The following is a 14,310-nucleotide window of genomic DNA, read 5'->3' on the forward strand; positions in this document are numbered from 1 at the left end:
AAAATCCCAGAAAAGAGACATAAATGCTTTTTATAAACTACTATGAGAGAAATTTCCCTTAGATTAATCTTGATGGTCCTGCCTGAAAGGAAGGTTTTGTATATAATTTTGGTCTCCCTGGGTCGTTTTCTGTGACCTTTTTTGTAGGTGAAGCCTAAAGGTCCTCCTTATTCCCAGAGTCCCAGTGCCAGTGCGTGATAGTCCCATTCAATAGTCCATCCAAGCATGACAGCAAAGAGTAAGAGGTTTCATGATAGAAGGAAAGAGGGGAAAAAATAGATGTCTATATATAGAAACTGAAAAGTGACAACTAGAAGCATGAAGAGTGTGGAAAATGGCTGCCTTACAGCACATGGTGCTGTTGCCACAGTGACTAATGGGATAACAAACTTATTCTGGCCACATGGGTTGAAGAAAGTCACTCATTCTTTGAGTATGTAAAAGAAGTAGAGGGAGTAAAATCACATCTCAGTGTGATGTTCAAATAAATGTACTGTGTGTATGGATGTATACTGACAGGTATTCTTTATATGTGTGTGTGTGTGTGTGTGTGTGTGTGTGTGTGTGTGTGTGTGTGTGTATCTGTGTGTGTGTGTGTGTGGATGCATCCTCCAGTACTCAGGGATATGAGAGAGATCAGGAGGGATTAATGCAGCTACCAATAACTGCTCTTGCGGTTGCTTTCTCTCTCCTCTTCATCCTCATCTTCCCATTGACAATTACACATACATGCACAAGCAAATGACCCGTGTCCCTTTCTGTCTCTTTCTGCATCCTCTAAGCTCACAGTGACAAGAGGATTTTCTTTACACTTTTTATTAAAACTGTTGTTTACTTGCATGAAAGAGTGTCAGGCTAAGATGGGGGGAAAGGGGGACTGCATGCAAAGAAATACACAGAGTTACCAGACAAGGGTGTGAGTCAGAAGGAAAGAAGCATGAATGAAATGAAAGAAAAAAATTGGATGAGTAATGTCGTAGGTAATGACAAACACAGACTGCAAAAGAGAAGATCAGGAGGTGAGCAGAGGTAAAAGAAAGACGCAGGGGAGGAAGTGATTAGGAAGGACGGAAAAGAAAGGAAGAAGCAAACAAGACCAACTTGCATCTGTGCAGTGGTAACATTTTCACTGTGACTGACACACACACACAAACCACATCTGGATTTTGTTGTCAAACTGTGCCACAAGTTCTAATCTAACAGAATCCAGTTCTAATGCTAAAAAATCAGAAATGAGCAGTGTTATAAACACTACATAGTGTTTAGTAATTTAATTTTCTCTCCCGATATAGTGGTAATCACTGGACCTTTATCAAGTGCAGTGTTAAATCCAAGATTTTTTGGATGAGCTGTTTTTGTATTTTGGCTAAAACTCAAACTGCCTGCTCAAGCAGTAAAGAGAGGAACACGCATACAGACACCTATGTTGGTTTGGTTGTTTCTATGGGGACATTCATTGCAATTAATGCATTCCCAAGCCTTCCCAAAACTGCCAAAACTTTCAAACAAGCCTGTGAAAAGAATGGGAGTTAATCGAGAGGTTTGATTATTGGAATTTTTGCGATCCACAATCAGCCCGTTCTACAAGGCCACATTTTCAGCAGGCACATTTAATGAGTCAATCCATATATCTGTCCTCTTTTCAAAGCAATAAGAGACCAGAGGAAGCAATAATTCTAATTATTTTAAACTGAAGCAGCAAAAATAACCTGGGTTACACTTTTCTTAAGAGACACTGTAATTAGTCAAATGTAAGACCAGGGAATTAAACCAACCAACAGTGGCAAAGGAGGGGTAGGAGGTCTAGGCAGGGTGGCACATACCTCTTCAGTGAAGTGAAAATCCCCTAAATTAAATGGAAGGGTTTTCATTTCACCACCATCCAACCAACTTGCTATTAATTTAATAAAAAATTCAGCAAGAAAAAACACCAAGATTAAGTGAGGGTCATCGAAGAAAATCTACTGAGAATGAAAACACTCAGCCTGCGAGCTGTGTATAAATATTAAATGGTATTTGTGCAAGCTAAACAGTAATGCAAATGTCTTAAAACACATCTGGTAGTCTTTAGAGGTGGGAAGTAACAAAAAACAAGTACTTTGTTACTTCTATTTTGTCACTGGACTTTGTCACACTTAAAATAAGACTCAATTAGCTACAGAGTAACATTTCAGTGAGATATAGTAACTTGTTTTTAGACAGTACATCTTGGATCTGGAGAATTTTCACTTCTTCTATTGGCAGATTTTTTTTCACTTAATACTTAATAAGATACTTTTGCTTGAAATAAGGGGGGGAAAGCTGCCAATCTGCCAATGAAAATTATGATATGAGATATTTTGACTAGATATTAGATATTAAATATTAAATATTTAAGTAAGTATTTATATTTAAGTATTTATATTTAAATAAGATATTAAATACTTGGTAAGATTTTGAGTTTTTGCTGTGTATTTGTAGTCTACAGCTCTGATGTTATATTCAAAATGGCCCCAGTCTGAGATGGGAAAAGTCATGTTGTTTTCTCTTATGGTCGCTGCTTAATGTGTTTTACCAGAGAGCAAAAAGCCCAGTAGACTTTTGACCACTAGACTTTTGACCACTAGCCACAAAATTTAAAATTCACATTAAGCTAATTCTCCTTGAAGACATTCATCTCGTTTATTCATTTTAATGGAGTTAATTTGTTCACTCATCTAAAACCGCAAAAAAAAAAGAAAAAAAAAAAGTTGAACCCGCCTCAGCTTTTACTGCAGCTTCATATCAGCATGTGCTCAGTTGGGCATGTAGATAAGACAAGCTAAAGTAAGCTAAGCTAAACTAAGATAAGATAAGACAGAAAACATGTAAGCATGTATTCTTAGTGACACACTTTGTAAAATGAACACCATTTATTCTAACCTTTTATATCTATATGGCAAAAAAAAGCATCTTATTGTAACTCTGCATTTTGCTGCTGCTTTCTTTTATAAAGAAGGAAGCGCTTTAAAAAACATTGTCAAATCTGTTGATTAGGAATAGTTTCCCGTGATTAAAAACAGAGAAAAGTTCATTAGATTAACTATTATAAACTATTATATTACATTATAAGTATTTAAAACTATTGACTATTGCAATAAAAAATTTTGCACCTCTTAAATTCCCACTGTTATCCAATGCTGTCCAAACTACCAGGCACCAGCACCATTCAGTAAATGTTTGTATACAGTAGCTCAGCAAGTAATATCTAATGTGTTATATTTTGTCAAAGGCACTGACCGGCATCTCATAGCATAAGAAATCCTTTGGTGCTCTTTGCTATGACTCTATGATGAGTTATTGTTTTGCAGGGACATATTTTGGCAAAAGAAAGTTTCAAACTCAGCGCTCTCGAATGGGAGAGCAACCCCCGTCTGACTCTTTTATATTATGATGATTTAAGTTTCAGTTTAACCTCAAGTTTAGTCCTTCCTATATTTCTGAGTGTTTTGGGTTTCCCACGTTATGGTTATTTCTCTGTGAGGTTCCTCTTGTGTCTTTGTCTCACCCCGTGTCGCCTCTGTGACTCTGTCGTGTCATTGTGTTTCTCAGTTCTCTCATCCAGGTCTCACGTTCTGGCTTCTCTGTGTTTTAACTTTGTTTTAATTTGCCCAGTTTGGTTAGTTAGTCAAGTCTTGGTTTTTTGTTTTGCCTTCTATTTGTATTATCATCCAGCCTTTGATAAACAGTTCGCTTTTTGTTCAACATCACTCTCGCCTTCAGGCGTCTGCGTTTGGGTTCACCTCCTCTCTCCGGCAGATCGTGACACTTGTAAAATTCCTCCTAGACCTTAATGCAGACCTCTTTAAAATTTGCATACAATACTGCGAAGGCCCATGTGTTAAGTCACCAGTCCTGGCTCTAGGATGAGGATGCATTGCCTCATTAACTACACTGGTAGTTATACAGTTAGAATTACAGTGAAAGATGTTAACTCTCCTTGTGATATCTGTATTTGCATTTCACTTAAAAAGTCATCTATGGAGCAAAAAAAGTTAGAAAATCACAGCTGCATATTATTACTTTTTGCATGCTGCTTGATTAGCTACACACGCTCACACACGATACTGAATATGCATGGCCACCTCTGCCACTGGCAAAAATCAGCCTTATTTATGCATTCAAACAAATTAATTTCCTCCGAAGTTCTTCAGTGCTTCTCGCATCTGACACACACAACGTAGGACAACGAACTAACTTTAAAAACGTCCACAAACACCCAAATGGACATAGAAGTCCCCCACACAGCAAGCATAATCATATCATGCATCATCTTTTCTTGTATTAATGTCACAGCCCATTAAAACCATTTTAAGCTTATTTGGCTCATGTTCATGCCTACACAAAGTTTCACATGTTACGCAGCAAAGCGAAAAGGGAACCGATAGTGAGGAAGGAAACAGAAAGTGAGAACTTGGACTGCAGGCCCATATCTTTCTAGTCTACGCAGTCTTATGTGGCATAACAACATGTAACAGCAAGAGTTGGACCACAATAAAAACTACAACAAACAAAATTAAATATAAAGGAAAAGGAAGAGAGTGGAGATGTTTTGCCACTTCAGGCAGGATAGTATTAACCGACACTGACTCGATACCCTGTGGTGAGATTTGTACGGTGCTCTTTTTTTGGCAGTACAAAAAATGCCAAGATTGCTCTACCCATGAACTTCATTTCACCTTCTCCAGTTTCCTAAATTATTCAGAGGCCAAAAAAAAAAAAAACCCCACTTACCATAAAGCCACATGACAAAAACAGGAACTGTTTTTAAATTCATATCACTACTTTTTTGACAGATAAAGCAAGCAGAATAAATGTAAGAGTAAAGGAGAAAGAGAGAAGTTGTACCAAGAGCCATGGGATTGCACGTGAGCTTGCTTTGTCTCTGATTAACCTTTTGACCTCAGCCATAGGCGCAATTGCTATAAATCACGACATCTAACACTGATATATGTACAAGAACATCTCTCCAATTTGTGTCAGCTTATGGGTCTCATGAGTGTGCCAGTGTGAGCGCAGGTATTAGTTACATTGTGGGGACCTGAATGTGTTTGTCTCATTCTGGGGACTCATCTTTAACGGGGACAAAAGCCAAGCACCCATAGTACAAACCATTAAATTCTAAGGTGAAGACATGTTTCAAGGTTCAGGACGAATAGATTTCAGTTAAGGTTAAGTTAAGTAGACATGGTTCAGGTTCAAGCAGCTCAACAGACAATGAATATAAGTCAATGTAATGTCCTCTGAAGTCATGAAAACAAGATTGTGTGTTTAAAAGTGTGCGTTTGTCCTCAGGGTGATGGATAAGCCTAAGGCCGCTCGATGTTGAGCACACTCCTGTAAGGAGAAACATTGAGTGACCAGACGAGTACTGACCACACACACATGCACACCCTTAGCGACTTACTAACAAACTCTCCTGAACGCCTGCAGCTGTTGGCCTGTGAAGTATTTGGGCAGATAAACTTCAAAGATAAACGCGTCTCCATCTGCATTTGATTTTAAAAATACATATTCAGTGTTTGTCGTTTTGCTGAGATCCCGCTTCAAGAAATAATTGGCTAACCGTTTACACCTTTTTCACATTACAGGTCTGTAGTGACCTGCCTTCAGATATTCACTGTTACAAGTTTTCGTGTCATTCTCCTCAACTGAAGGCGGGTGAGGAATAGGTAAGATCCGGTGGGATGCATTTGTGAGCATTGCAAATACTTTTGATGCAGCATTTCTCTCTGTGGATGCACCGTCCTCAATCACAGCTACAGTTCCTCCGATCTGAGCTTGAATCATACATTTATTTTATAAATGCATTGAGTTGAATATAACACTGCAAAACCCAGAATATGGATTTAATGGCTAGCTTCCAGTCATTATCCTCTTTGGAAATACAGATACACGGACACACGGATCTTTAATCCAAAGCTCGCTGAAGCATGTGCAACACTTTACGGTGACTTATAAAGTTATTTAGAGGCTTCCTGTGTCCCTTCTTTCCATTCAGCGTGCATTACTATCACTTTAAAATCTGCACCATGCTCTGGAGAATGTGGAGCACTTTACAACATTCTCTAACATGCTTGGACAGCTGTATCCATGGCCCAGTAGGGCACATTCACTATTGCCCTTAAATCTGCCTAATTATGCATCCCATGAGCTCTTCAGCCACTCGATAGCTGTAATCTCGGAGCCAGACACACTCTGCTTCTCTTTCTCCACGACTTTCTACATCTCTTTTCATCTCCTCTCCTCATTTCTTGGGTTATCATCTTTATTACCCTGCACGCTTTTCTGCTTTCTCCTCTTCCGTTCCACCCCCCTGCTCCCCACTTGCGTCATCCTCATCTTACGTTTAATCTTGTCCTTACCGAGAAACCAAGCTGTTCTAGCAACATGTCCCTCAGGCCAATGTGACCACTACCTCCTGGGTTCGCCTCTCGGTCTTATTGCATACTTCCCCGTCTTGCCACGTCACCCCTCCACCCTGCCGCCAAACCCCCTCTACCTCTTTCCCTGCAAGCCTTGAACTTGACTCAGCCAATAATCAGTCATGCATGCATTTTATTTTTCACACAAACACAATATTTACACAGCACCCATTTACACCCAGTAAACTCTGGCGCACAGCACAGCACGGCACCAGTTAATTTGCAGAGTTCAATCCATGCACATACAACCATAAACACAAATACTCTAAAGAAATAGACCAAGTTATGGTGGATTCTTCTTGCTCTCTGTCATTCTTTGTGAAGAAGTGAGGACACTTTTGTTTGAGACAAAATGAAAGAATAGATTCAAGAGGTGAAAAAGATTGTGAAAAGTGAGATTCAATAATATTAGCATTGGTTTGTATATAACTCCATTTTTGGAGAATGCACAAACGTGAAGTTCAGACTGAAAGGAGATACAGTCAGCAATGCCAGAAAGATCTGCAACAAAGTCTTAAGGCTTATCAGATTTAAGAAAATATCTGAAAATTGCTCTGTTTTTATATTCAGTCCTAATGAAGATAAAGGCAGATTTATCCTAACTAACTAACCAACTCCAGATCTTTTGAACAAAAACCTACCAGGAGGTCTCATTCTGCACGATAAGGCTTCTTCTGAAGTTATATATGATTAGTATCCACATCCATTTTTTCTTTTAAACGTATAATTAAAATCTTATAGTCTTACGCCCCCCTTAACACTCAAGTAGTTAAGGTGCAGATAGATGTCGCTAACTGTGACCCCAACCTTTAAACAGCACTGTGGTTTAGCTTTACGTTGACATCATTCATGGTAGGGCGACTTTGTTGATAGCGATAGAAACTGAGTTCAGTATATAAATTACATGCTTAACAATAATTATACCTGCAAGCCTCAGGTCTGGCAAGAAAGAGAATGAAGCTGTTTATATGAACAGCGAGTAAAAGTTAATAACAAGGAGGATACGGACGAGACAAAGTCTGGAGGGGTGGCATAATAAAGGTAGCAAGAGATGAGAAGATAAAAATGCCCATCCTGACAAGTAATATTTCTATCTACATACCACACATCGGCTTTCTTTCTAACCTTCAAAACAGCACACACCACAGCCGTGCCATAAAACCAAGACATGACCTGGGATTTAAAGGGAGATAGCAAATAGAGAATGCAATGAAATGCATATTTGCAGTCCTCAGAGAGTACATAAATCTGGGTCTAGCCACTTCTGTGTTGTATTTGTATAAAGCTTTTATCTGAAAGAGCAGCAACATATTAAAGTACTGCCACACAACCCTCACATTTCAGCAAAGCACCTTTTCTCACGGCTGCTTTTGATGACATACCACTTTGGCTCATTATTTAAACAAAATATTATGTGGTGTGTTTAGCTGGGGTTGTGTTAGCTATGTCAAAATAAGGAATTTTAGAACTGAAGAGAAGGGGAGCTTGACACCAGTACAGCCGGTTGAATCAAATGTCGTTTGTTCCTAACACAACAGTGTCTGTGTCCGTCCGTGTGCATATGCATCTATTTGTTGTGATGTGCTCTGTCAAAAAAGGCAGATCAACAAAAGACAGCTGATGCGAATCGACAATCATAGTCAATTGTCTCGCTGCTTCCATTAAAGCGGGCTGAAGCTTGTGACGTGCTTTAGAGAGGGTGTGAACACGAAAGCTGTCTGCCTTCATCTAATCTTCCAGTCTCTCTACTTAAAGCTGGTTAATTTGTCCATCCCTGTGGTTTGATTTTGTCCTCTGATAGTTAAGCGGCAAAAAGAACGAACAACAGGTGTATCTGCTTAGATCTGTCTGATTGTAGTATAGAACAGGAACTGTGTTGTTTGCTTGTTTCAAATTGTAGATTGTAGAATTGTATCGCTAAAAGAGTTGACCCGGTTGCAAATTATTGCATGAAGACGATGGTCATGGCAGTGTAACTCTGGCTTGGGTGTAAGGCAGGTCATCCGCTAACCACAAGGTTGGTAGTTCAATCCATGGATGGATATAGCTTCCGGGTCTGAAAAGTGAGATTTATATAAAATTTCCTAATGGCCAGAAGGGGGCGACTTCATTGGCTGCAAAAAGAAGTCGTGTAGAAGTCAAGGAGAAAATGGCTTTGGTTCCTTTCATCCATCAGTAAACACTTTCTTGACTGGTTTATGATCTCTGTTACTAGTTTGAAGTCTTACTCAGTGCAACATGATGTTCATTTTATACATTTTGTGCCCACTTGGAGTAAAATAAATGATAAAGAGGTCACTACCATTTGTTTTCTCAGTCAGATCCACCCGTTGCTCATTATGTCTGGTTTCAAGATCTCAGATGTGACAGAAAAATGTTCAGCTTCTAAAAGAGGACTGCACAAAGCAGTGGGCGATGTTACAGTGTTTACAGTCACCTTTAAAATTTTGTGGTTACACCTGATTGTATCAACTCTTTGTATGTACGAAGGCAGGCTGTACACCTCACCCCTGGCGTCGTTGCCCACCTCTCAATTTTAAATACACGTAGACATTGAGGGCTATCAGGAGGGGCTATGCGCTTACCTGCTGCTCTCTGGCAGGTAGCTCCATGCCCTCCTGGGTTTTAAATGCACCTTAGAACACACATGCATCAACACTACATATGAGCGGGCGGAGGGAGGTTTGGAGTCTTCTCACACCCCCAGTGTGCAAACACTGAATGGCATTTAATGAAAAATGTAGGCCATGTAGTCCTTTCATCCTTGTAATTGCAGTGGCGTCCAATTGTTGCAACAAGCATCAAACAATGATCAAATTTACTGGTATTTTCACACATTCCTAAGTTCACACGAACACCTGTCGGCTTGAGTGAAAGCAGAAAAAGACATTTGGCAGGAGTGTGTCTGTGCTTGTGTGTGAATCAGTGCAGCCGAGTATTTGTCTCTGTGCCAGTGCATGTGTTGATATTCTAATTTACACACACATGCATTGCTTTTATGTCAGAAGAGGTCGTTTTGTGTGTGTGATAAGTCAGAATGATTCAGTTCTTACACGAAGTCTTGAGGGAATAAGGAACAAATGCAGCACAAACACAAGCACCAGGGTTAAGAAGTCATTCGGAGCCTTGGACTTGGCCTCGAGCCTCGAGGAAAATCCGACTAACACAATAAAAATGCGATTTTTCCTCTGCTTATACTCCAGTAATTTGTATTAGTTCTTACGAACAAAGCCCCTTGTAATAAACATTAAGTGGACAACTTTTGGGAAAACAAACAATAAATGTGTTTTTTCCTGGTGTAATAAAGATGACTGAGGGTTACATGTTCTTAGGGTCCTACTTTAGTTGGTACAATCTCCTATTATTCTGCTCATCTTTCCTTTTCTCATCTGTGTGCCGACATCTCTGTTTGCACATTATCACTTAAAGGTTGCTTTGAGAATGCTCCTTAAATTAGAAAGCATCTCGACTCAGCCCTGGAAAAGGCTAATAGCGTTTTTTAAAGTACAAAAGTACCTCAATACAAATTAGAAGAACCTTGACACAAATCGAGCTGGTAAGCTTCAGCTACGGCTACATAAAGCCACAGCCGTTTATTTCTACATTTAGCCCCTGCGTTTGTGTTTGTGAAAGCCCATTCAGAGGCTCTCACCAGACATATAGAGCTGAAATCTATAGAAGACTAAGGGGACTTTTTTACCCATAATTCCCTCCATTACCAGTGTTTGCACCAGCATGAACTGTGTAGATATTTTAAGCTGTAACAGCTTTAGATTTGTTTACCGATCAGGATGATATAAAAGGAGCAGGGATGTTGAACTAAAAGGAGGTGTGAAAGAGCGGTTGAGCGGGGGATATTGAGAGGTGCTTGAGACGTGAAGTGGTGACAGTCCATGTGGGCAGAGAGAGAGAGAGACAGAGGACAACAGGACATTGACTTGGAGACATGAGGGTGCAGGAGGCGTGGGTGACTGACAACGAAGCTGAGAGGGAGATGGAAAAGGAGATCAAGCAAGTAAGAGAAAAACAGGAAATAAAGGATCAGAAATGAACTTTAGGGACCTTTTCAGCAGCATGATTATGATTTAAAATGATCCAACTACTACTGTGAAAAATCTAGAAACAAAAATATACCACTCACTATTACGGAATAGAAATTTATCTTCATATTTTCATATGTTGTCAGAAATCGGTAGACCAGCTGCTGATGTGAGCTACTCCTGTTTGTGCTGTTGTTAGCCTGCTAGCTTATCTCCTGCCTGGAGGAGTTGGAAGTCCTAACATGCAATGAATGTGCATGCTTTTAACGTTGTAAACTTGGACCATTTAACATGGGAGGCTATGAGGATTGTCTCCGTTTATCACTGCCGCGTGGCTGTATGCCCACAGGTGAAAAGTCACATGCTGAAGGCTGGATTACTAACGAGCAAGGCAGGAAGTGCCCGAGAACTGAGAGCCTCCAGGGCTCTGGGCGCACGGCGTATTGCAACCCAAAAGGACATTATGAAGCAGAAATGATAAAGGGAGTTAAATGATTTTGCACATGAATGTATACAGATCTGAACAGAGACTTTTATCTAAGCCTGTGAACAAATTTTAAAAAAGAAAAAGCTTTTTGTTGCTCCAGAGGGAGTGGTGTGAAGTCTGACAAACAGCCGCAAGGAGTCGGTGCTGAAGACTACAAGTAGAAACTGAAAAAAAGTTTGAGTGCACAAAAAAGTGAGCTTCCCCAATATCTCATCTCTGCTTGAGGCTATCAGCTCAAGGCTACGATAGGTTTTACATGCATAACACACCCGAATGAAACTGTCAGTGGTCAAAGTGTATTATGGGTAATGCATGAACTTTGTTTCAATGCAGAAGAACGCATAGGTGTGCAAGTTTGAAGTATATTCACGTCTAATGCAATGACTGCGTGCCTAACCAAGATAAAGACCCTCAGATTATCTTATGCCTCCCTGGAGACGTGTGCACAGAGTTGCCAAAACACATTTTAGTACCAGGAGGACGTACATGATTTCTAAACATAATCCTGAGATGTGACCACTGAAAACAAAACCAAGCATGCTGCAATGCAGGAGTGAAGTCATTTTTGGTTAAAAGGGACAAAAAATAAATACTGAAAAAGAAAAGGGAGCGTTAGAAGAAGACGGCGGAGGAGAGAAGTGACTTAAAGTGACAGGTTGTTGTCAGAGCGGAAGATAGATTAAGACAGGGTCAGCAACTTGACGCTAATGTCACGACTCATGACTAACCACGGCTGTGTGTGCATAGGTGTGTGTGTAAAAACAGGGTCAGCAGTTTTTATTTGTCCAGAGTGGACTAACCCAGAGAGTGGAGCGTGTTTGTGTTTGCTTGAGAGGATGTCAGTACGAGGCCAGGAACTTCTGCACCATGAGGGTGCTTGACACAGTTTGTGCATTTGGGTGTTTTTTGTGTATTGGTGCATGTGTGCGTGTCTGTCTCCATGACCGTTTGCACTTGTTTGACCTAACGCTGCCTGGTCAAACCATTTCGCTTCCCTTTGTTTTGGTGCATTTTCCCTCACAAACCGTTCACGCTGAACAGTCACTTGTACTCCTCGTCACAAAAACAGATTGCTGTTGTATCTCTGCTGTCGACTGCTTGTTTCCAGCTTAGCTTATGTTTGCTGCCAGAGAAATGTGCAGCAAAGAGCGGCATTTAAAGCTGCTCTTTGTTTTAAATATTGCAGTAACTTGCGTGTAAAGATTCAAGATTCACACATGAAAGACTACAATCAAGGCCAATGGTGGAAACAGAAAAAATCGATGGAGAATGCCCAAATTTAAAGGAATCAGTGCTGAATGTTTCTACATTCAAATTCAGAGTTTTATTTGTTCGGTCTTCTATAGCAGGGTGTGAAATTGCAATCTTTAAACCCGCAGGGATGGATTGATCCATTTTGGCGAGAGATATTTAATGCACTTCAGTTTTATTTATATAGCCCTAAATCACAACAAGGCACTTTATATTGTAAGGTAAAGACCCTATAATAATTCAGAGAAACCCCAATAATCAGACCACCCCTATATATGAGCAAGCACTTGGTGATAGTAGGACAGAAAAACTCCCCTTTAACAGGAAGAAACCTCCAACAGAACCAGTGTCAGGGCGGGGCACAACTGGCTGTGGGTGAGAGAGAAGAATGATTAAATGCAGAGCAGTGTAGAGACAGTAAACAGCAATGACACAATGTCACATTGCAAACCTGGCAAGGCAAACATTTCTTCTTTGGGGCTATCTACTTATTAAATTAAGTGTTTTAGATTTTAGCTCTGTTTTGGTCTCCACCAATTCCTGAAAAAAGTAACCTGCGCCGTAGCTAAGAGCTCATATAAGATTTGACTGTTTAATGCAGAAAAGAGTCTGTAGAACAGTTTTATTAAAGGACCCTGGATGTTAGTTATTCTGGGGCCATCCACTCTGTCCACTGTAACTGGTGTCTTTAAAAGAGTAAATGAACCAGCCAATTTGTTGATGGTAGGGATACACGGAGCATGCTGATCATTGTACTGGACAGACAGCAAACAAGCCAAGCACGATGTGAAAGAGACACAAAAGTTACTGATTTCTTTTCCTGCAATGAAAACGTCCCCTGTGGATTTCTCCAGAGCTGATTCTGACTAGAATTGATTGTGTTCTCATAAAAGCACAACCATCGTCTGTGATTGCAGTTTGCCAAGGGTGCTTTTGTTAATTATTTATTATCAAAATAGAGTTTTTGTATTCATATTTTAGCAATGGAACATGTAACTGTGTAACAATCTCCAAGTTCTTACTGTCTGCTTTGCTTCGAAGCTGCTATTGACTGTTCTGTAGTGATTGATTTTTTTCATCTGGGTTCCCGAGCAGCTCCAGCTGGCTACATCTGCTTCAGCTTTATTGTTTTAACTTGATTACAGATGCTGGCTACAAGTGCATCATCATTTACAGCACTTCTACAGACTCTTTCTTAAACTTCTCTTTAAGTAATGACTTTCCATTATTGCTTTTATTGCTTTTTCATTTCATTGTATCTGTTCAAATGCATTGTAAAGCACTTTGCAACTATGTTCTATTGACTTCTAGGAAGAAAAGAAGTCGTCACACATATAAGGTTTCGCTGACAGCTCACCTGAGCTGTTTTCCTCACATGAAACACAGCGCAGGATTTCAGAACGTTTTAATTGAAGACACCTAACAGTTGTTTTCATACTGAATACAATTAAGTGAACTGAAACAGTTCGTGTGAAAATTCATAAATAGGTGTTAATGAACAGTGAAGTACTTAATCCACCCTTCCTCTGTCTGTCTCCAGGTTTTAGGTATCGACCTACACTGAGCTGACCCAGAGCACAACTCGGTAGAGTCCAGTGAAGGTCCACATCAGCAGAAATGGCTCCGGCAGCCATGTCTAAGCCTCCGTCCTCTCTCAACTCACTCCGCCCTTTCCACTTTTCTCCCTCTTCTTTCCTTCTCTGCCTCCTTCTCTCCTTCTTTTTGTTGCTGTCATGCCCTGGATCGGTCAGTGCAGGTGCCGGAAAGAAAAACTGTTCCTCTGGTGGAGACCCCTGTCAGGAAGGTGGGTCTGTGAGAAAACTGCAGTTTAATGTGAAAGAAGCACTGTAAAGAAGTAAAGAAGCACTGACATGATTAGACTTCTGCATGTAAACCTCTCAGTGAGTGCAGTGAACTGAGAGGGTTCAATAAAATGGGTTACGCCTCTAGTTTGGCTGCCTGTGTACCAGCCAAGTTTTTGCAATCAGGAGAACCGATAAACATGACGATCAGCCTGACACTCAACACATTTCAACACATTTTCTCCTTCGCTGATTATGGAGTATTAACATGCTAGGGAACACCGCCT

General features: G+C 40.3%; 1 protein-coding gene across 7 annotated transcripts in view; it reads left to right on the forward strand.

Annotated features, from left to right (window-relative positions):
- slc8a4b (solute carrier family 8 member 4b) overlaps window positions 1-14,310 on the forward strand; it is a 130,617-nt gene that overhangs the window by 48,603 nt on the left and 67,704 nt on the right. For 6 of the 7 annotated variants that reach the window (XM_082526014.1, XM_082526015.1, XM_082526012.1 and 3 more), the window contains one exon: window positions 13,762-14,025. In XM_082526014.1, coding sequence (XP_082382140.1) covers window positions 13,839-14,025 — 187 coding nt within the window. In that variant the 5' untranslated portion in view covers window positions 13,762-13,838. Of the gene's footprint in view, window positions 1-10,410; window positions 10,459-13,761; window positions 14,026-14,310 lie in introns of those variants that run through there. The other variant, XM_082526017.1, reaches the window with a different exon arrangement.

This window comes from Aulonocara stuartgranti (genome assembly GCF_965226115.1).
Source record: "Aulonocara stuartgranti genome assembly, chromosome: 3".
Lineage (NCBI taxonomy): Eukaryota > Metazoa > Chordata > Actinopteri > Cichliformes > Cichlidae > Aulonocara > Aulonocara stuartgranti.